Below are 23,479 nucleotides of genomic sequence, written 5' to 3'. Positions count from 1 at the left end.
TGGCCCCGGCTTCGCTGTGCTAACAAGTTCCAATGATGCCGATGAAGCCCCTGGCCAGGGACTCGTGTGCTGGGAACCACGGCTCCAGACCGATCACATAAGACAATCTGGACCATGGAAGTGATGAGGGCATGAGACCAATTCCATTATAATAGCCATCTTTATTTGTAAAAATCCAGATATAAAATGTATTCTTTCAGTCTTTCCGAGTTTTCCTTTTTACAAAAACAACAAGGCACATAAAAACCTTCCCCGATGTTGTTCCCACAGACGGATGTTTCTCGGGCAGCCCTCCCCCCTCCCCCCCATATAGCTACATGCTTCATTCCGGGACATCTCGCTTCTTCCCCCACATGCTTCGGTGCTTTCCTACCAGGGTAGAATTCCGAATTCCGAGACTGAAGTACACAAAGAGGGGGTGGGTGGTGGGTGCAGAGTGTGTGGCGTGATGCTCCCCGGCGTGCAGGAGGGGGTCTAGTAGTAGGTCTCCTTCTCTACCCAGCCTGGGGGGGCCACAGAAAGAGAGAGAGATAAGCGACAGTGAGTCTTCCTCCTCGGGAGGGGGCAGAGGGAAAGACAGAAAGAATGGACCTCAGGGGAACAAAGCCAATGGCGGGGTGGGGTGTTTGACCCAAATTCAATCTGGGCCCTCAACTGTATCTATTTAACTGCTTTTAAGAGTAATGTGTTAATTGGAAAGATGGTTTCGATTTCTGACCACGTTTCCACTGCATCCTATTCGGTTTGTATTTGGTCAGTTCTGAAACCTCAACTGAGATCTCCATTCTGAAGATGGGCTGTGACTCAAGTCACTTTACAGTTGGCTTCCAATGGACTTAGCCAAGCAGACTGACTGTGGAGGAGCCCAAACACTTCAAAGGAAACAGAGCAAAAGCCAGCGGCCCCACAGGCACCCCTCCGCAGCCCGCACCCCCAACTACAAATGCCTGTTCTTACCGCCAGGGCGTCGCCTGATGATGAGCTTTCGGACTTCGTCATACACGAAGATGAGAAGAGAGTAGGGGAAGGCACAGAACCACCAGGTAGGTCTGGAAGTAGAAGCAAGTGACAATTTATACGTGTACGCGCAACTCAAAGGAAAAAGAAACCGCACGTCAGCATAGTGATCATGAACTAATCAATCAGCCTGAAAGGAGGAGCCAAGTACAGTCATGGGTAGCCGGCCGAGCACGGACACAGAACACATGATGAAAACAGCCCGCTGCTGCGCGCTCAGGGCCTGGAGCGGCAGAAGAAAGCGGACTGCCACCTTCAGTTGGGTTTTCCATGAGAACTGGTTTGTAGGTCAGCTTAGATTTTTTTGTTGTTGACGATTCCAGAGCAACTGGACATCTTCTTTCTTCCGTTTCTAAAGTATTTAAGAAGCTCGCTCAAGTTTATCTGTCTGATGTCCTGGCACCTGAGGATAAAGAACTGCCGGTGTGGGTCACAACCAGCTGAACCATCCCCCGAATGTGGTCTCTGACAGTGGGGCAGTCAGGAGTGCGCTGAGTCCCAGACCTGGGGAACGAGAAGCTGAACCCTAGCAGAGATCCGAGGCCTTTGGGGGCCCAGGGGCTGCTGCCACAGCCCCCAGCCTGGAAACAGGCTCCCCAGGCGGCCTCCAAAGGAGGCTGACGCTTTCTTGCCTACCAGCTTCCCGCAGCAACCACTGGAGGAAGACTGTCCCAAGGCAGAGCTCTGGCATCTCCTCCTCCTCTTCCTGTCCCGTGTGTCCTCCACATGCTAGAAGATGACCTCGTTTGACTTGGGGACCCTTGTAACTAAGCCACCTTCCACACTGGGTAGAACCTATTGGGAACAAGTTCTCTAGTCATAGCAAAAGATGCCCTGAGGCACCACCAGCCTGTTGTAGGCTGAGATTTTCCACTTGGGCCTTTTAGAGAGCTCTGATCCTCCTGGCCTCCTCTTAACAAACAATGGCCTAAGATGACAGGATTCACCTTGGATAAGACTTGCCCCTGTTTTGTGCCAGCTCTGTACAGGGGGCTGGAGACACAAAGTCAAAACAGATGTCGTGGTCCATGCTCTGAAAATAACAATCTATGCGAGCAGAAGTGACAATAATGGCAAAGGAGGGCTGCTGCTGCACATGCCCAGGAGGGTGAGATCACATGGGGACAAGCCCTGAGAAAACCAACCTTGAAGAACGATTGGGATTGATGGGGTGAGAAGGGAACAGCCTTCCCAAATATGTAGGCAGAAGAGAAGTACTGAATTCACCTAACATAAGCCTGGATGGGTATAAGGCTAGGAAGACAGGCTGGCACAGTAACAAGACCCTGGATGCCAGGCTCCCCTTGCACCACAGATAGGCAGTCAGGGAAGCCAACAGGGTTTGGTTACTTTTGGGATGAGATCAGTGAGAGGAGGTGAAGGGCAACAGGCCAGTCGAGAGTCCCTATGGGTCTGAGCGAGCATGGGAAGACGACTGATGTTTAGATCAAAAGCTTGACTCGTAGGGTCCCATTTTCTGTGGTTTAGCATATTTTAATAGGTTGTAGCTGCCTAACCTTAACCAGCTGGCAGACACCACAAACGCACTCAATGCTTCAAAACACTACTGGAGTTTGTGGCAAATCCTGTATGTGAAAAGTCAGGTGTATCAAAAGTGCAGTCATTCACCATGTTTAAGGCCAGTCTGGTTCTGGCCAAAGACTAGTGGTCAGTCTCCTCCGATCCTCCACCCATGATCTCCTAACACTACCCGTGCTCGACTGTAAAGTAAAAGGACCTCGGATCTGCTCCACCATTGTCCTTCGAGAGCAGAAGAGTCAGAGGCCCACAGAGGTGAGGGACTTGCCAGGCGACGCAGTGACTGGGTGGGCCAATCAAGACTGGAACCTGTGTCCCCAAACTCCAGCATATCCCCCACTGGCCTCAAGACGACGGGGCTGTGGCCATGGGGGACCTGAGCGCTCAGTGCAGTTGGCTGGTGAGCAAGCCCAAGGGCCAGAGCCCGGCTGGCCCTAGTGACAGCAAATCCTAAGCACAGTCTGGGGATTTGCTGGTCTGCATTACTGAGTCAGCCTTTCCTCATTTTCCAATCCAGAGGAACTCTTGTACACATCACCCAAGAGTCCCCAAAATAACAGTTACTAACGTGTGTCATGAGAGGAAAAGCCACACTTACTATTTCCCACCTTCTGGAGCTAGAAGAGGATGGACTTACTTGAGGGGATACATCCTCAGCGCAACACCCATTCCAGGGCAGTAGGAAAGGAAAGCAGCAAGGGCCGTCTCTTCGAAGAGGCCAAATATTAAGATCTTGTTCCTAAAAAAACAAGGCGTGGGGAAAAGTTAAAAAACACAAACAGAAGTGTATCTATCTTCTAGTGATACGTGTCAAACGGCACGTCGATGTCTTTATGTATTATTAGTTGTACTTAGGAACCTGACTGAGGTCAGATGAAAAAACCTAGAAAACATTTTGCTTCCCCAATTTGCTCCACAATAAGTTTCCAGAAACTCTGCCCTGGGTGTCAGGTGCTGGGCTTTTGGCAAAGGGTTTAGATGTCACCAGACCCCTTCTTTGAGCCAGAACCCCCTAACCGTGCCCTACTCACTTCATCCCCTGCTGGAAGACAGAATTCCTCCTGGTCTTGCAGATGACCAAGTCGGCCCACTGCACCACCACGATGCTGACAAAGAAGGCGGTGTGGCAGGTGAACTCCACGATCTTCCTCTGTTCGTAGGTCTGAAATGCATAAGGCAGACAGATGAGCATGCGTGTCCGGAGGCCATGTGGCCCCACCCCGTGGGGCTGGAGGAGCTCCGTCCAGCACTGGTCAGGCGGGCAGCCCTCACTCACCCACTGCTGCCCGTAGCTATCTTCCACGTCGTTGATCCAGCGGTCATCCCAGTCTACTCGGACGCCCAGCAGGTGAGTCGGGAGGAAGCCGTTCTCAGCCATAATCACAAAGTAAGTGAAGAAGCCCCCCAGGGCCTGGATCATACCTGAGAGGTTGGAAAGACAACTTGAATGCCAGGGCCTGGAGGAAGGTCTTGGTTACTCACAGGCTATGACCGGTGGGACGGACGACCCGGGACACACTCTTTGCTCACAGCTGCTCCACTATGAGTCACTTTTTAGAGCTTAAAAGATGGTACCCGGGCCTTGCTCTTCAACACCCGTCTCTATTACTCGATCATCTGCTTCTATAAGGGCACGACCCTTGGGGGTAAAAATCCATTTCCCTACATTTTAATTTCTGAAACATTATGACTTTCCCTCCCATGTCTCAACACGTTTGCACACCGCCTTTTTCCCAGCCGCTGTGGAGATCATGAAAGCGGCACTTTCTGACCTAATCTTCCTCCTCCCCCACTTTCAGGGTCGTTCTCCCCAGGACCCAATCCAATCACTATGCCCTCAACTTCCTGGGGTGGGATTTCATCCCACGCTCTGGACACAGTCTTCCTTCGGCTCAAAATTAGGTCTTTCTGGCCATCAGCCAATTACTTTGTTGTCAGCAACTGTCAAATCAATCTTTTCCACGTTTCCATAATGTACTAATCTGTCCTGTTTTACCCGAGTGTTCGCAGTGATGTAACCCATGACTCCAGAAGAACAAGTTGCTAATGGTGGCTTCACCAAGTTTTCCTAAAGGCAGAGGATTTAGGATCAAAGGGTATTTTCACTGCCCACCGCCTAGACCACCTGTTAGCTGGTCATGCGCCACTGGTGGAACAGAAATCAAGCATTGGGGGTGGGGAGAGTGGGTGTGCGGAGTAGCCACTTGGCAGTGACCTATTAGCCAAACCTGCAAACTCTGGACAGTGAGTTAGCGTTTGCAGAGTCAAATGAGTGACAGATACTAGGCTTCCCCAGGAAAAGCCGCCTTTGAGTTAATAGTGCAGCTCCCAGGAACTGTGCCTGGCACTGGAAAGGCTCTGTGAGCAGGGGCATCCTCAGTCCTAGGGCAGATGAGCTCAGTCGCAGGTGCCCAGTCTAGAGAACTATGGGTTCTTGGCAGACAGCAAAAGATTTATTCTCACTTGGAAAGGAATCTAAAAAAAAATCCCCAGTCTCACCCTAGGTCATGGCTCATCCTAGATTTGAAAGTCACCCAACACTTGCAGTCTCAGAAGGCAGACACCACCCCTACGATACTTTAAATCCACCGGCTCACCAATCTGTCCGTAGGCCATGCTGATCAACCGCTCGTTCACGAGTTTGTCCGTTTGGGGGTTTCTGGGCTGTCTCTTCATGATGTCGCTCTCAGCCTGCTCGTAAGCCAGGGAGATGGCAGGAACCTGGGGAGGAGGGGCGAGAAGGGATTTAAAACGATCAGAAACCAGCAAGCTGATGTTGTGAACCTTTTGTTTTAAAATTCTTGCCCTCCCTTTAAAAAATGTTTTTCATGGGCTTCCCTGGTGGCGCAGTGGTTGAGAGTCCGCCTGCCGATGCGGGGTAGACACGGGTTCGTGCCCCGGTCCGGGAAGATCCCACGTGCCGCGGAGCGGCTGGGCCCGTGAGCCATGGCCGCTGAGCCTGCGCGTCCGGAGCCTGTGCTCCGCAACGGGAGAGGCCACAACAGTGAGAGGCCCGCGTACCGCAAAAAAAAAAAAAAAAAGTTTTTCATAACATGAGATATTACGAGTCCCACTTTAAAAAAAAAAAAACGGGGGGGCAAAATTATACAAAAGGGAAGATTTCTATCTGATAAATAGATGTTGTCAGCCGTCTTGAGGAATGATAACACTCAGTCTTTGATGCTGAGGCTGCCACACGTTGGAAATGTCACTACCGAGAATTTCTTTTCCTTACAGTGGCCACGGGGACCCAGAGGGCACAGCGGTGAATGCTAATGCCACACCTTAACACTATGATGTGTGGAAGCCGCGACAGTCACTCACCATGTCTGTTCCCAAGTCGATGCAGAGGATGGTGACAGTCCCCAGGGGTAGTGGAATGTTGGCAATAATAAATATCAGGAAGGGGGTGATCTCTGGAATGTTACTGGTGAGGGTGTAGGCAATGGATTTCTTCAAGTTATCAAAAATCAGACGACCTACGAAAGCAAAAGACTGTTTTTACCGTAGAGCTTAATGGGAGGGACCAGACCCTGCACACACCCCTTAAGCGCACAGACACGGACACGGCTCGGCAGCATCTGGGTGAGGTTTTGGTGGTCGCTTTACACGCAGCACTCTCACCTTCCTCTACTCCAGTCACAATTGAGGCAAAGTTGTCATCCAGGAGAATCATGTCGGCAGCTTGCTTGGACACATCTGAGCCAGCAATCCCCATGGCAACCCCGATGTCAGCCTTCTTCAAAGCCGGAGAGTCATTGACACCGTCGCCAGTTACAGCCACAATGGCGCCCTGCCGGAAAAAGGAGGGATGCGGGTTAGGAATCGTGTAGTCTAGCGATGGGTATAAGGGAGGTGCAGCCTCCAGTCGCCTCTCAAGACAGACACAGCTCCTTTCCCACTGAGACTCTACAGAGACGCGGAACCGTCTCAGCCAGGAATGCACACAGCCAGAGTCCAGGAGTGACAGCAGATGTGTCCCTTACCTTGTTCACAAGGGCTACTCCAAGTCATGACTTGGGTGAGTGGCGCTTTGGAAAGCCCCCCCGCCCCCACCCCCAGGTCTTTCCCAGGTCTGGGATGCGAGTCTCCTGGACAGTCACATCTCCAGTGTACACATTAGGACCCTGCTCTGCTACTCCAGGCGAGTGCCGAAGCTCCGGCCGTGGGCCACAGCGAAGACCTGTGCAGTGGAGTCCCTGTCTCGGCTGAGCCGTGAGCCAGTCACCACCCTTCTCTCTATGCCTGGAGTGTCTCACTGGCACGTGTATACCGAGACCGAGAGAAACTGGCTCATGTTTCCACCGCTGTTGCTTTGTTTTTTGTTTTTACTGGAACTGCCTTCACCGAGGTCAGTGGCGCCTGAAAGAGCCCGGCCCCGGCTGTGCGCTGACCTGTCTCTGGCAGCCTTCCACAATGATGAGCTTCTGCTGCGGAGAGGTCCTGGCAAACACGATCTCCGTGTGGTACTTCAGAATGTCATCCAGCTGCTCGGAAGTCATGTCCTTCAGATCACTCCCATGTACCACGCAGGCCTTGGCATCCCTACCATTAGGACCGAAAGACAAGTCACCTGTCACGTCAGCAGCACGGTGCTCATCCCCAAGAAGGAATGTTGCCACACTACGCAGAACACTTCGTAAACACCACGAAGCCAGAGGGAACTGTCCCCATTGTGTATTATCTGTGCAGTGTTTTACAGGTTACAAAGCATTTTCATATATATTATCTCATTCAAGACTCACAATAATCACTGGGCAGGCCTGCCTCTCATCTTCCTTTCCCCATCTTTATAAGACGCATTGAAATAACATAACTAAGTTTTAGGCGGTGACAGAGCTGACGGAAAACCAAACCCAAAGTAGGGTTTGGCTGGGGGTGAGTGGGGGGCGGCCCTAAACCTGAACAAAACATTAAAAACAAAGTTGTCTCAAGTTATCTATTCTACTTTATTACCAAAATCTCCCTTTCTGGCCTGAGCTACCTGGACAATGGTGCCTTGCCCATTTTATTTTGTTAGTGTGGACCTGAAAATGACAAGGTGCTGGGTGCAGGGCCATATGCGCAGTGGTTAACAGTGTGAACTCAGAAGCTAGACTGCCGAGTGTACTGCGTGACTCGGCCTCAGCCTCCCTGCTCCGCAAGGTGGGAGTATCACCCACCTTCACAGGTACCGCAGCAAGTGCTTAGAACGGCAGGCACCATCTAAGTGTTGCTTATGGTGACCGCTCTTATTGAAAACCCTCCCTAGGAACAAGGCTGTTTTCTGGCACTGGAGGGGCATCCCTAACCCAGAGCAAGCCTAGAAGAAAACTGTGTAGAACCAAGCTGAAGATGCCCAACTTCCAGCACCTGCACGTTCAAGGCAACAGGGGTCTGACCTTCCTGCCTTACCTGGGGTTCACCTGGCTCACTGGAATGTTGAGGCGGGCAGCGATGTCTTCTACAGTCTCGTTTCCTTCCGAGATTATGCCCACACCTTTGGCAATGGCTTTGGCTGTGATTGGATGGTCTCCGGTGACCATGATGACCTGTGACAAGGAAGAGGACGATTTATTGAACGCAGCTGCCTAGCAAATGACCTTGAGAAGTCTTACGAGTACGCAAGAATAAATGTCAAGGATGATTCGGCTTGTAATATCAAAGGGAAAGAAATGCAAATATAAAACCGATAAACACGAACTAGCCCGAAATATAGACGTGAGTTCACAGAAGACACAAAGCAATACCCAGCTTTCATCTTGGCGCACAATCACACAGAGTAAACAGTATCTTTGTCCTTTTACACCATCACAGAAAAATACTCAAATTTACTGAAACCAACAACAACAACAAAAAACGATAAACATCTGATGCTGGTGAGTAAAGGGTCAGCATTCTGAAACTGGCCCAATCTGGAGGGAAAGCAGTAAGTAACAAGAATTCAAATCAGTCACTGCTCTTTCTGACCGCAGATTATATTTAGAATACAGTCGAGGTGGTAGGAGGATAATTTTTACAAAGTTTTCAGGGCAGTAGTACTCATGAGAATGAGAAGGCGGAGAATCAAACAGCCAGCAACAAGACAGACCACACGAACTACACTGAACCACGCTGTATCAGCGCACCTGAACAATACTCTGCAACTTAAGACCAATACAGAGTACACCAAACATTCCTTCCAAAACCAGTTAACTGAAAACACACAACACATGCCATTCACTGCATGAAGTGTATTAATTTAGAACAAGGCAAATATTTCAAAATAACACTCTATGACATAAATCACAGCAAGATCCTTTTTGACCCACCTCTTAAAGAAATGGAAATAAAAACAAAAATAAACAAATGGGACCTAATAAAACTTAAAAACCTTTTGCACAGCAAAGGAAATTGTAAGCAAGACGAAAAGACAACTCTCAGAATGGGAGAAAATATTTGCAAACGAAGCAACTGACAGAGGATTAATCTCCAAAATATACAGGCAGCTCATGCAGCTCGATATCAAAAAAACAAACAACCCAATCCAAAAATGGGCAGAAGACCTAAATAGACATTTCTCCAAAGAAGACATACAGACTGCCAACAAACACATGAAAGGATGAGCAACATCACTAATCATTAGAGACATGCAAATCAAAACTACAATGAGGTATCACCTCACACCGGTCAGAATGGCCATCATCAAAAAGTCTACAAACAGGGGCTTCCCTGGTGGCGCAGTGGTTGAGAGTCCGCCTGCTGATGCAGGGGACGTGGGTTCGTGCCCCGGTCTGGGAAGATCCCACATGCCGCGGAGCGGCTGGGCCCGTGAGCCATGGCCGCTAAGCCTGCGCGTCCGGAGCCTGTGCTCCGCAACGGGAGAGGCCACAACAGTGAGAGGCCCGCGTATCGCAAAAAAAAAAAAAAAAAAAAAGTCTACAAACAATAAATGCTGGAGAGGGTGTGGAGAAAAGCGGAACCCTCTTGCACTGCTGGTGGGAATGTAAATTGATACAGCCACTATGGAGAACAGTGTGGAGGTTCCTTAAAAAACTACAAACAGAACTACCATACGACCCAGCAATCCCATTACTGGGCATATACCCTGAGAAAACCATAATTCAAAAAGAGTCATGTACCACAGTGTTCACTGCAGCTCTATTTACAATAGCCGGGACATGGAAGCAACCTAAGTGTCCATCGACAGATGAATGGATAAAGAAGATGTGGCACATATACACAATGGAATATTACTCAGCCATGAAAAGAAACGAAATTCAGTTATTTATAGTGAGGTGGATGGACCTAGAGACTGTCATACAGAATGAAGTAAGTCAGAAAGAGAAAAACAAATACCGTATGCTAACACATATATATGGAATCTAAAAAAAAGGTTCTTCAGAACCTAGGGGCAGGACAGGAATAAAGACACAGACATAGAGAATGGACTTGAGGACACGGGGAGGGGGAAGGGTAGGCTGAGACGAAGTGAGAGAGTGGCATGGTCATATATACACTACCAAACGTAAAACAGACAGCTAGTGGGAAGCGGCCGCATAGCACAGGGAGATCAGCTCGGTGCTTTGTGACCACCTAGAGGGGTGGGATAGGGAGGGTGGGAGGGAGATGCAAGAGGGAGGGGATATGGGGATATATGTATATGTATAGCTGATTCACTTTGTTATACAGCAAAAACTAACACAACACTGTTAAGCAATTATACTCCAATAAAGATGTTAAAGAAAAAAAAAAGTGCCTATGTAACTTTGTTGAATATGTTAAACCATACTACTTTTAAAATAAATTTATTTTATTAAAAAAAAAAACTTACCAAGTCTTCTGCTCTTTTTAATTTGCTACATTACATTTCCCTTAAAAAGCTAAATTTTTTTTTTTTTAATCCCTCTTCTGCAGTTTACACCAACATTTTAATACCACTTGGTCTTCTCTGGTGGTAACTAAAAAGCTTTGGAGATGAGAAATTGATACTCCAGGTGAGAAACACCAGCTGCCACATGGACCCCACAAGGCAACATCACTAAGTAGGGTGCCCCGAGCTGCTGAGAGGTGATGCCAAAAAGGGGGGCGGGGCATTACCTTAATTCCAGCACTTCGACATTTGCCCACGGCATCAGGGACGGCAGCCCGTGGTGGGTCGATCATGGAGATGAGCCCCACGAAGCAGAGATTATCAACAGGGAAATTCACATCATCGGTGTCAAACTGGAAGCCTTCGGGAAACTGTTCATCTGGCAGGGAAAGGTGGCAGAAACCTGCAGGAGGGCAGGGAGCCTGTGAGGACTTCTAGTGGCAGAGTTAGCAGCAGGACAGCGGCTTATTATTCACTTAGTTTGGAAGGTTTTTTAAAGTCTACTTTTATAACCAAGTGAGTTTTATCGATCGTTTATGAATGACACAGAATGCCTAGAAGAAAAACTGTGCAAAAGACAGACTCCATCACTAAGCCTCAGAGGAAGAGGCTTTGTTCAATGTAGAGCAGACTGACTCTGGCACCAGGGTTTCCGGCTCCTAGACCTGCCCACTCATTTACTGAGACGTGGCATGTCATGTCATTATTTGTCTCCACTTCGGTCTCTGGGAAAAATCAAGGCCACATCTCTGCTCACTGTTCATCTAACCAAAGTATACCGCTGAGCACCCACGTGGGCCATCGTGCCAGCTTCTTTGAGGATAAATGCAGATCAGACACGTTCTGCCCAAGGGGTTTATATCTAGTATTACTGTTCACACAAGAATCATGATATTCAGGATATTTCTTTCGATGTTGTGTGAAGGTTACAGTGTACTTTAAAGTGGTATCAAGTGGCGTTCATATAAGAGAGGCTGCTTCTACTCTGGGGTGGGAGGTGCAGAAACAAAAACCACTTAAGAGCGACCCTTCAGTTGGATAGAGACTTAAGACACCTCAAGTTAGACGAGAGCAGGTAAGAACATGAGTAAGGGACCAGTGCTAAGTTACCCAAACTAAGAACAGAAGAATTATATCAATATGAATTTTTATCTGTCAACCTACAAGATTATAAATGCCACTTTCTCAATGACACAGTGGGTGAATGTACTTCTAATCCGAGGTGGCTGACAGAGCAGGAAGGACAGGTGGCATCCTGGGCCCCGAGTTTACCGTTCATCTAATTTATGCGCTGGCGGCACAAGTGCCCGTGTAAATTCACAGCCATTCCGTGGCAGTCAGGAAGTGGCTTTATTCTAGATGCCCTAGGGAATTCCTTTTCATTTCGTTAAGTTTACAGATCACGGGCACAGCAACAAAAGCCAGATCATAAAACTCTTTTCCCCTCTTTTTTTGAGCAAACAGAACTGACCAGCACGAGACCAAAGGTCAAAGTCCGAGTCAGAAGCAAACCAGCAGCATTTTGCTGCCCAGTGTCTCCAGCGCTTATTGTTTTCAAAACAATAGGGGGCAAGTAAAGGGAAGTTAACGAGAAACAGAAGTTAACCCAGTAACTTGCAATCGTCTCCCAGACTTGTTTGCGGCCCTGTTGCCAGGCTATCTGCATACCCAGGACGCGCTCTCCAAGACCACCCAGCTCCAGGTAGGCGTTCTGAAAGGCGTCCTTCAGCTCCTCGTCCAGGGGCTGCTCCTTGCCGTGGATGAGGATGGAGCTGCAGCGGTCCAGGATCCTTTCCGGGGCACCTTTCATCACCAGCAGGTGCCGGGGCTCAGCTGTGTTGGGGTTCTTGTGGATGGACAACTGTGAAGGATGGTGGAGATGCAAACGATGGACGGCTGGGCCGGACAGCCCAGGGAGGGAATTTTTTTCTTTTTTTGGCCGCGTCGCGCAGCTTGTGGGATCTTAGTTCCCCGACCAGGGATGGAACCCAGGCCCCTGTTAGTGAAAGGGTGGAGTCCTAACCACTGGACCACCAGGTAAGTCCCTAGTAGTTGTTTTCAAAAATATCCAAGATGCCCTATTTCTGAACTTTGAAGTGTCTCGCACCTTGTAACACACTTTGAATGCTACAGAAGAAACAAACGTGGCGAGGTGCTCATACATCCCTGACACGTGTTCATGTACACGATTTTTCCGAAGAAAATTCAGAAAAGGGACTGGCACACGTGTGTGCACCTGCAGCCCCACCCAGCCCCTCTCCAAACGCCCACACCCACTCCAAGCGACAAGTGAGAATTCAAAAGGGCCCGGACGACGTATTAGAAGAGGCTTCATTTATCCTACTAATACTCAAATAGATTAGGATTTTCTATACGGAGGAGTCAGGGTAAGATGTAAAGTTAAAGCATTCATAAAGGCTGTGACTCATTCGTTTCTAGAAAGCAGTTCAGCGTGGAAAATTCCAAAAGGGATGATGGATCTTTTTCCAGCGTATGTCCTTCTCGTCTGTCCCCTCGGGCCCCCCACAAGCTCCCCAGACCCTCAGACCTGGTACTTGTTGGTGGAGTTGAAGGGTATCTCAACGATCTTGGTGTATCTCTCTCTCATCTCCTTCACAGAACCGCAGCACAGCTCAATGCACTTCAGGAGCGCGGACTCGGACGCATCGCCTGCAACAGCCCGCTGTGAACAGAGACGCCTCTGTTAGTCACCCTGAAAGCGCTCTACCCAGGCATCCCTGAAAGCCAGAGAAGACTCAGAATGTCTTCCCACCCGTCAGGAGGAGAGGGGAGCTGGCAAGGAGGAGCACAGTTGTGGCGAGTGACCACGGCGTCATAGCCCCTAAACTCCAACCTCCTCCTTGCCAGCCTCCTGGCCTCCCACCCCACCCAGAGGCCCCCCCCAAACCGGCGCAAGAAGGTGTCACCTACGCTTGGGAGAAGCACAACACACTCTTCCAGCCTACTCCGGCCTTTTTTTTACCTTCCCTGGGCCTGCTGAGAAGTCTCAAAGCCAACCATTCCCAGCCACCTATTTCTAGTTATGAATCTGAAAATACAGAGTGAGAATGTAAATATTTACGGTACCCTTCACTGCCCTGCAATTTAAAAAAGAAAACGCCTTCGGTTCTCAGGACGGCGGGCAAGCTGTCTGTGTCAAGGGCAAAACAGGACTTCACATTCTAAACTAATTCAATTGTGCAGGATTGTCTGGGCCTGAACGATACGAACTGAAAGCTATTATTAGCTCCAACAGTAATGTAATCAGCCACCATTTTAGTTAATGCGTACATGTTCGGTAACACATATATTTTGTGTGATACACTGTAACACTTATGTTTTGACATACTAAAAACATTTTCGGCTACAGCAAACTTTTACACAGATAAACATTTTAGAACTCTGGCATGCCAGGCCGCACGTGCAAATAGCAAGTTTATGCTCACTTACAAATATAGTAGCCCTGTTTAACGAGAAATCTGGTGAAGTTTGGTAAGAAGCATGAAATAAGTGGGATCACTTTAATAAAGGCCAGTTACTAAAGCAGAATAGGGCTGCATGCCTTTTTTTTTTTTTTTTTTTTTTTTGATAATGCCACTAATGGCATTATCCCCCTGAAATAACTTAGAAATAACATCTCATGCTACCTTTCTGGAGCTTTTAAATGAGCAAGACTGGATATTTATGAGTCCCTGTGCTCAAAGACTAGAAAATTTCCACTTTGAAGTAAGAAAAACGATGAAGCTGGCATCTCAAGTTTTATCCCAAGATCAACAACATCCTCCTCAAAACAACATCAATTCAATGCCAAGAGAATCTCCTTTAAAGAATAAAGGAATCCTATCTTCACAACAGAAGCCATCTCGGTTCCGTCGGAGCCACATTCTCTTCGACAACCCAGTTTCGACCCAGAACCACCACAGGCAGCTTTGGGGAGAGGGAGCCGCCCAGAGGGCCCCATGCAGCTCCTCTTGTCCGCAAGGACCTTGTGCAGCTCGTGACCTTTCTGGGACGAAGTCTTTACTGGGCCACACAGAAAAATCTCTCAGTCATTTCAAATTTCATGCAAATTCCACCGGGTACGCTTAGCTTATTTCTGCAACATTAGTAGCCAGCTAAGAACAAATAAGATAAGAGAAATAACTGAGCTATTTTAAGAAAATAAATGGCTTAAGGGATTGACTGGAATCTGCTGTATCCTAATATGCAAATGCAATTCTTAAGTCACAAAAGTAGCCCTCACTGTCTGCTAGGTTAGGTGATCATCACATAAACTCAAAAGAGGAGTAAAGCTGGATTTTACTAATTAGGTTTTTCACCAGTAAAGATTGCCTCCCACCTCCCCCAACTCCTCTTTGGTCAGTTTTTACTGTATATTCCACTTTTACTGACCTATATTGACCACAGGGTACTGAAAGTGTTTGGGGTCTACAGGCAACACAACTCAAGTTACACATAGCAAAGCAGCCCATGGACCATTCCAAGTGTCCCAATTACTCTACAGCCCCCAAAGGTCACGTGCTCTTCAAACAGAACCCTCAGGTGGTGGTTCTTGGGTGGCATCTGCACACCTCAAAGGCAACCTTAACAGAACTGCTGAGCCGACCTTCAGGATAGGCAGGTTCTCCTGGTTAGCCTGGAACACGGCCCTGTTACAAAGCCCTGCAATTCTGGACAGAGCGAGCCAGGTGGCCGAGGTCTTGTCGAATGAGACACCTGGTGGAAGCAAAAATAGGAAAATGATGCACTGGCTTTGTACTAAGGGCCCACAGAGATGTGAGGTGACACGTCTCATTTCCCAATGAACAAAACTAGTCAGGTTTTAGGCATTTTCCAACCATGTTTGTACTGACATGCAAACAAAACCCCAAAGGACAAAAAACCTAAACCATCTAAAACCCTGACTCTTTACCAAATGATAAAAAGCAAGCAAGCAGGTAGGCTCAGGTGTGGGCCGGGCCCTGGTCTTACCACTCTGATTCTCCGTCGTGTCGGCCTCGTGGATCTGATTGTCGAACCACATGTGGGCCACTGTCATCCGGTTCTGGGTCAGGGTTCCGGTTTTGTCTGAGCAGATGGTGGACGTGGACCCCAAGGTCTCCACAGCCTCCAGGTTCTTCACTAAGCAGTTCTTCCTGGCCATGCGCTTGGCGGTCAGGGTCAGGCACACCTAAAGCGTTGGGGCCAGATTACTTCTAACTTGACCAGGCGGCCGTTCCATACTAACTCTGGCGACCCCCTAACATGGGAGAAATTTGCCTAAAACTAAATCTCTCCAAGCTTCCTCTGAAGTTGGAGGAAATAATAATGGTAACGTGTACGTGGGGCTTCCCCCACCCCTCTCCAAAAAGCAGACTATTAAGAAAAGTGAAAATATCCAGGATGTACCAGTCTGTTTTCCCTACTTACCCCCAAGTTCTTCTCCTTTCTGTGCTACACTGTTCTGGATCATGTGATAAAATTCAAGGGAAAAAAAAGTATGCTTCTGGGTTACTATCTTCCGTATAAAAACATGCTGAGGTCTTTTCACTGTCTAACCCTACCAGGTGGCTCTGAAGAAAACCCACATACAAACACATGCAAAAAAAACCTAAGTCGGCAGCCCCCGCAGTCCCTGAGGAAAGGGTAGCGGATGACTCTCACACTCAGGCAGGCCGTCAGAGCGAGCAAGCATCGCCTTCCCCAAGCCTCTTACCGTGACGGTGGCCAGCAAACCTTCTGGCACGTTGGCTACAATGATGCCGATGAGGAAGATGACGGCCTCAAGCCAGGTGTACTCAAGGATCAGAGAAAGGATGAAGAACGACACGCCCAGGAACACGGCCACACCCGTGATGATGTGGATAAAATGTTCAATTTCCGCGGCAATGGGAGTCTGGCCCCCTTCCAGCCCAGAAGCGAGCGTGGCGATTCTGCCCATCACGGTGCGATCCCCCGTGTACACGACAATGCCACGTGCAGTACCTTAAAAGGAGGAGGAGGGGGAATTGTACTAAATTTTACCAATGAAGCCGCAGAATCTGCACAATTACCTGGCAGGGTTTAAAAAAAAGAGACAGAAACACACATGTTTTTAAGGGCCGGCTCCTTGGTGGTACACGCCATCTGTTCTAAACTATAGGGACTGTGGCAAAGGGATTTCTCTCCATTAGCAGGACAGCGGCTCCGAACCCCATGCTAGCTTAGCACTGCCAACAGAAGAGGCACGCAGAGGTGGAGGGAAGAGGGAAAAAACAGCCCCGAGGCCTCCTGGGTCTTCCTGCCAGCAAGTCAACTGCTTCTGCTCTGTGCCTAACTGAAGTGGTCAGAAATGGGGCCAATAAGACAAAAAGAGAAATCGTGGCCGTGGGTTTATTTTGGTGGTGGTTGTTAATGCCCAAAATAAATGCCACGCCGTGCTGAAGAGTGCTTGAAAACGGTCTACCTTCAACGCAGTTGGTTGAAAAAAAGGCAATGTTCCGTGTCTCCAGGGGGTTTTCATTGGTGAAATCCGGAGACCTGGTCTGCGGTTCTGATTCTCCAGTGAGTGAGGAGTTATCCACCTGCCCGTGAGAAAAGTAAGACGCGTCATGTGAGCAACACGAGCCTCATCCCGGGCTGCTGGCCCACGCAACTCACTCTGTCCGGAACTGTGGAGACTCTGTTTAAACCTACCTTGCAGCCGTTCGCAGAGATGATTCTGAGATCAGCAGGGATTCGATCCCCTCCTTTCACTTCCACCAGATCCCCAACGACAACTTCTTCTGCATTTATGCTCATTTTTTCACCATTTCGAATCACGAGGGCTTGCTTTTGGAAGGAGAATACAGTTTACACCATTCCATCAGATAAAAACCAATACCAGCAAGAAGGTAGTGTCAAAATTACAAAATGATCTGTAATCCTAATTATCTGAATGTACAGCAAAGATATCAGTCTATTTACTTATACAAGTTACAGAAGCTTGCTCGAGTTATCTATGAGGCAGTCGCACGTTGCCATCGTGCTGTGTACATTCAGAGGGAAGACACGCACTTTTGGGGGTATAAGAAAAACAGATCTGGTTTTGGGTGTGGGGAGAAGGCATCCCCCTCTCTTTGATGGAGCCACTGAATATTTGGAAAACCTTAACTTCACACCAGCTCACATTCTTGGGGCTGTCAAGTCACCTGATGGGGAAGGACAAAGCGGCAGGTACCTGAGGAACCATGTTTTTGAAGGACTCCATGATCTTTGAGCTTTTAGCTTCTTGATAGTAGGAGAAACACCCAGTTATGATGACGACGGCAGACAGCACCACACCAAGATACAGCTGGGACAGAACAAACAAGTTAGGATGCATGGCTCTTGGTAAAGAATTGGGAACATTCAGTTAATTTTCGACTGAGTAAAAACCAGACTTTTAACAGAGATCAAGGCTTCAGAAATACAGAACTCATGTCTTCATGTTTATCTTCCGCGAGACGGTGTACAAGAGTGTCAGAAATGGAGTCACACTGACGCTTGGTCACTAGCTTGACAGACTTTGGGAAATATTCTCCATGAATCAGTTTCTCCTGCTTTATTAAAGAAAGATATTTTCAAAACAACTTGTGACTTCTGAAGAACGGCTACCAAACATTTCTGGACGTGTGTAATGTTCCAATATTAAAAGCTGTGCTCTTCCGCTCAGTGGCAGCAAGACCTGAGCCAGGGCCCGAGCAGAGCTGCTTGTTCACAGAAACAACATGTAGGGCAGAGGCCCAGCTTGGAAGAACATCTACACACAGGGCAGGAGATGGGAGAGAGAACTTGAAACGAAGAAGGAAGAACGGATGGGCCTTGAAGGCAATCGTTGCTGATGCTACTTTTCCCCAGTGTTTAAAACCATCAAGTAACCAGTGGTAACTGAAAATAAGTAGGTGGCAAAGACAGAGGATACTTTATGCATACCTAATAATCCAAATTAGAAACGACGGCACTCACATTATCATTTTGAGGTTCCTCTTCTGTAGCAGCTTGGATGCCATAGGCCAAGAAACAAAGAATTGCTCCAATCCACAGCAACATTGAGAACCCCCCAAACAGCTGCCGACAGAACTTGATCCACTCGGGGGTTGTGGGAGGAGGAGTGAGGGCGTTGGGACCGTCTCGGGCCAGGATCTCAGCAGCTCGGGCAGTTGTTAAGCCCTGAGAAATAGAGGAACATAAATAAGACAAACTGCTTCAGGACTTACAAGCTAATATAGCCACCTGACAGCTGGGAAGCTGCAATAAAAGAGTTGAGGAGAAAACTAAATGTCCCAGGGCAATGTAGAAGCTGGAAAATTCTGATGATTCCCCGCCTAACCCCCGCCCACGTCTGCAACGGTTCAGGCAGACAACAGCCCAAGTTTCCTGAGGAACCTACAACACCCAAACTAAAATTCTTTTAAAATTGATCCACGGACAGACTGGAATCTGGTCCGGTCTCTTCCGAGTTTTAGATAAGGGATTCATGCCAAACTGCATTTTTACCAAAAAGATATCAATCTTAACTAATCGATTCAGTTTTGCAAATTAAGAGCTTAAGAGTTTCCTATGTATTGAATCTGTCAGGGACGGCGGGGCGGGGGGGGGGGGGAATCACTCTATTAATATCAAAGGAGGAAAAAAAATATCTGTCAGAATCCAACCTGTTATTGGGTTAACTTGCCAAGCTTCAGTATAGAACTCTATTCTTTGGATGGCAATTAAAATACTTGTCTGGGGCTTCCCTGGTGGCGCAGCGGTTGAGAGTCCGCCTGCCGATGCAGGGGACGCGGGTTTGTGGCCCGGTCCGGGAAGATCCCACATGCCGCGGAGCGGCTGGGCCCGTGAGCCACGACCGCTGAGCCTGCGCGTCCGGAGCCTGTGCTCCACAACGGGAGAGGCCACAACAGCGAGGCCCGCGTACCGAAAAAAAAGAACTTGTCTGGCAGGGAAGGGTTCACACATGTGCGTATTTGAGCTAACCCCCCGGACACCTGTCAGTTGAAAAGTATTCACTGGAAGAAGCATCCACTGTACTGAGGCCCTGCTGCTTTCTAATGGGCCTTAAAACCAAGATGCAATGACAGCAGACAAGAGACATGAGGCTCCCGGACATGAGGGGAAAATGTGATTACTTTTATCATAGGATACCAACTCATAAAAAAGACATAAAACACATTTTTGCCTGAAGTGTGTACATATATTTTGTTTTCATGTTATTTTTAATATTGGAGTTAACTACGGAGTATAGGGAAAGGGATAAAGAACATGAAATGGTTCAAGGAAAACAAGGACTTATTTAGGACCCTCCCCTGCCTCAAGTTCGTGATGTGGTCCCTGGACAGAATAACCACCACCACCACCAGCCATCTGAGCTGTCTCTACTTGTCGAGCACTGAGTCAATCCAGTGCTTCCAATTAATTGCTTAATTCTCACCACAACCCATTTTACAAGTAAGAAAACAGACCCTAAGTAACTTAGGGTCCCAAAGAACATACTTCATAGGAATCTAATGAAAACTCCAGTGAGATGACCCGTGTGATGTGCGCAGAGAGGAACTGCCTGCTGGGTCTTAGAGTGAGGCCTCCTCTCAGAGCTTAAGGCCCCCAGACTTCTCAGAACTTCTTGATAATTTATTGAAACAATAGCTACATATTAGCTGGCGCTCTAGTCATTCCTCAGACTTTCTAGTGATTGTCTAGAAAATAACAAACTCCACCCCTGCGCCTGACTGTTTACTTTTATATTGTCTGTGGCAAAGTTAATATCAAAATCCCCTCGATAACAAGGATACACAATACATACTTTATTTAAAGGTTTCTTTGAGCTGTTCAAAAAACAAGTTTCAAATAAATGATAGAATAAACCAAAGGCTCTCACAAACAGCAATGAGCTAGCTGATAAAAGTGCAACAATCTGAATCGTTCAAGATTCAACTAGTTGAAATAACTCAATTTCACAAATGTAGAAGAGTAAAGAGAAGATGTGTAATCACAAGGTCAGGGGATGAGCATGGCTTTGGAGCTTTTCAGTTTCAAATCCTGGGACTCCCACCTAGTGGCTGTCACCTGCTATAAGATGCGGAAAGTAACATGCACTTCCAAAAAGTTTCAGGGGAAACAAAATAGTAAACAGCATATAAGAGCCCCGGTCCTGGGACTTCCCTGGTGGTCCAGTGGTTAAGACTTGGTCTTCCAATGCAGGGGGTATGGGTTTGAGCTCTGGTCAGAGAGCTAAGATCCTACATGCCTCGCAGCCAAAAAACCAAAACGTAAAACAGAAGCAATGTTGTAACAACAACAAAAAAGGGGCCCAAGCTTTGTGCACGTCATGTAGCAGACACTCAGATGGTGGCTGTCCTTGTTCTCCTTGAGTCCCTAAGGTTAGGCCTGTGATACTGGGGAAAACGGGATAGGCAAAAGCAGGATTCTATACAACCAATTAGAACATACTCGGCTCAAGTCCGTTCCGTATTTGCGATGAAGCTCATCAAGGCTAAGTTTATGGTCATCCTAAGAGAAAACAGAAGGAAAAGAATTAATCACTGTACCATTAAAACAAACAAACAAAAAGATTTTAAAACGCATCAATATCATCACTCCTCACTATCATTAGGCTCAGAAGACAAGTTTTTCTTCAGTGCACAAGTTAGTACACTTCCACCATTGCTGCCCAATGGCTTGGCAACCATACAGCTGCCTACTGAATAGTCTTCACTGGAGAATGGCCCAAGCTGTGTGATGGCAGCCCGACTGTCTGCCACCTGTCGTCAGAGAAACCCAACAGTCTTAGAGACCTACGAGACCTCATCTACCTTCTCTGATGACAAGGCAGATTATAGACAGGTCGCATCTGTGGACGCCTCCGCGGCCTGCAGAGGTTGGAAGTTCTCCGTGTTCAGTATGATGCAGAAACACAAAAGCAAAGGCCCACGATAATATCATCCACAGTTCCTCTGTGGACCTTTGGTTATGCCGGAGTGTTGAGTAACTTGTCCAACCCTCTAACGGCTTTTATAATGAAATTTTTCCATAGCAACGTCTACAATTCAGTAAAATCTGTACATCTGCTGTAATCTCTTTACTTTGAAAATGAAGCAAGTCTCTGACTGAAGGATGACTGGGGGGAGGGGTACCATAACACTCAAAGGAGGTAAGACACAATTAATTTTTAAGACGAACAAAGAGCAGCCTTCCTCCTAGTACTTTACCATGGAAACTTCCTTCTTCAGCTCATCCATATCCCTCTCTTTCTTGGCCTTCTTTTTGTCGCCATGCTCTGAAACAGCTGCGGGTTCATATTTATCACGTCCAACCTACAGAGGAATGTGGGAAACGTGTGGTTGTGAATTCAGAACAGCATTTCGAAACTCAAGATTGTGGAGAAAGGATCTTCAGCAGTTTTAGGAGAGACATCATTTTGAAGAGTCACTGGGCTAATATCCATGGAAATACATGTTCTAAGGCTGCATACTCAACAGCAGTCTAGGATTAATACTGCCATCATTAGCTCAGGTCAGGCCATCTGCACCCTAGGGCATTAAGACCAATGGGAAAGTCCTGTCAGGCCTCAGAGTGGCCCTGCCAGTTGCTTCCATTTGGGGTAAATGGGGGGAGAGGGCTGTGCTGTCACTTCCATGCCATGGCCCTCCATCTTCCCCACTGAAAGAATGAAACTATCTTCACATCACTAACTTAGAGTACAGTATAGTACTTATGCACTTGGATTCTGAATCCAGGTTCATACCCTGGGCTCCACCACTTAATAGCTGTGTGTCCTTGGGCAAGTCACTAATTCTGAAATTCTTCTGTTCTCTTCCCTAGAATGGAGCTAATGGCGCCTACCTCCTTAGAGGTTTGAGAGGATTAACTGATACACACACCTAAATGCGAATGACTTTTACTATGACGTTTAAATTCTTATCTTTGCAAAGAATTCATTTCGGATCAACTTTAAATATCTTTAGGGTTTGCCTTAAGAGCACTGACCTTTTCATCTTATTAAAAAAAGTCAGCCCAAGGATCCTTCAAATTCTTCAAGTGAAAGACAGAAAAAGGGAGTCCCCACCCCAATCTGCAGCCCGAGAATAAAACCCCCAAATGCAAGTCCCTGGAAATATTTTGACACAACCAGGATGTAGGAAAAGCATGTGCATTATCTCACAGTTCGCAGGATCCACCTACGCCTCTTGAAAACTGGAACAGTTTTTAGAGAAAACGTTGATTCCACAGTTTAAATTTAGATTGTTCCACTCCCCCACCTCCTGTTGAAAACGCCTGAGCTCAGCTACACAAAGCCTGAACTTGGTGCTCCCAAGGCTAGTAGTCCCTGGAGAGAAGGCGCCCCTCACTCCAGAGGCCCCCAGCCCACAAACTGATAATATCACCTAAGAAGGGCAAAGAAAGGCAGTTATAGTAGCAATTTTCTTACAATGGATGCTATGCGGTGCTGTCTGTATTCATTTGTGGCTCTCCCTTAATCATTTCTGATTTTCAGGAGTGCCTCACCAGCTACTAAAGCAACAAGTAGAAACACTGTCTAGATTAAAATTGTACTGTGCTGAATATAAAATAAATTTAAAAAAATCAAAGCATATAGGTGTCTTTCAGTCATAGCTGATATGGTTGCAAATAAATACAATATTCACTTGAATTTGAAAATACCTTCTTAAGACTCTAAAGAGGTCCTGGCCCCAGGTTAGTTAGTGTTGCCAAAACACAGAGACATGTACAGTATTCACGTTGCTCAACTTGTGTGGTCACATTTACAGTGTTCCCTGCCCATTAACTCTTTCAGAGTGTTCTTTAGTTTCTGTATCTTATCTGTTAAGAATGAAGCAAGTCTAAAGATAGTCAACATTCTCCACATTCTCTCCACTACACAGCAACCACACGTTGCTGAGAGCCTCTCTGGGAGAGCTCTGGGGCCAGAGTTAAAATGAAACATCATCACACACACTGGAAGCAAACAGACAAACAAAACAAAGGACGGGGCTCCCACCAGAGAGGAACTAAAGTGGGACTTCCTTCATATATTTAATAAGGAAGCACAATACTTCCTTCATATATTTAATAAGGAAGCACGTCAAAGACATTGACTAGGGATCTCTAAAAGACTCACAT

General features: G+C 47.4%; 1 protein-coding gene across 2 annotated transcripts in view; it reads right to left on the bottom strand.

The window, feature by feature from the left end:
• Nucleotides 1-378: 378 nt before the first annotated feature.
• ATP1A1 (ATPase Na+/K+ transporting subunit alpha 1) overlaps nt 379-23,479 on the bottom strand; it is a 33,153-nt gene continuing 10,052 nt past the window's right edge. For both annotated transcript variants that reach the window (XM_067727394.1, XM_067727395.1), the window contains exons 2-23: nt 21,568-21,672; nt 20,810-20,869; nt 18,332-18,535; nt 17,565-17,678; nt 17,042-17,176; nt 16,812-16,929; nt 16,083-16,351; nt 15,359-15,557; nt 14,994-15,103; nt 12,936-13,070; nt 12,056-12,248; nt 10,615-10,790; nt 7,951-8,087; nt 6,951-7,101; nt 6,181-6,349; nt 5,881-6,035; nt 5,154-5,277; nt 3,833-3,978; nt 3,588-3,718; nt 3,194-3,295; nt 958-1,049; nt 379-503 (exon numbers count right to left, since the gene is read on the bottom strand). In XM_067727394.1, the coding sequence (XP_067583495.1) occupies nt 475-503; nt 958-1,049; nt 3,194-3,295; nt 3,588-3,718; nt 3,833-3,978; nt 5,154-5,277; nt 5,881-6,035; nt 6,181-6,349; nt 6,951-7,101; nt 7,951-8,087; nt 10,615-10,790; nt 12,056-12,248; nt 12,936-13,070; nt 14,994-15,103; nt 15,359-15,557; nt 16,083-16,351; nt 16,812-16,929; nt 17,042-17,176; nt 17,565-17,678; nt 18,332-18,535; nt 20,810-20,869; nt 21,568-21,672 (3,054 nt within the window). In that variant the 3' untranslated portion in view covers nt 379-474. The remainder of the gene's footprint in view (nt 504-957; nt 1,050-3,193; nt 3,296-3,587; nt 3,719-3,832; nt 3,979-5,153; nt 5,278-5,880; nt 6,036-6,180; nt 6,350-6,950; nt 7,102-7,950; nt 8,088-10,614; nt 10,791-12,055; nt 12,249-12,935; nt 13,071-14,993; nt 15,104-15,358; nt 15,558-16,082; nt 16,352-16,811; nt 16,930-17,041; nt 17,177-17,564; nt 17,679-18,331; nt 18,536-20,809; nt 20,870-21,567; nt 21,673-23,479) is intronic.

The sequence above is a fragment of the Pseudorca crassidens genome, chromosome 2, assembly GCF_039906515.1.
Source record: "Pseudorca crassidens isolate mPseCra1 chromosome 2, mPseCra1.hap1, whole genome shotgun sequence".
Taxonomy (NCBI): domain Eukaryota; kingdom Metazoa; phylum Chordata; class Mammalia; order Artiodactyla; family Delphinidae; genus Pseudorca; species Pseudorca crassidens.
This window is presented reverse-complemented; position numbering and strand designations above follow the sequence as displayed.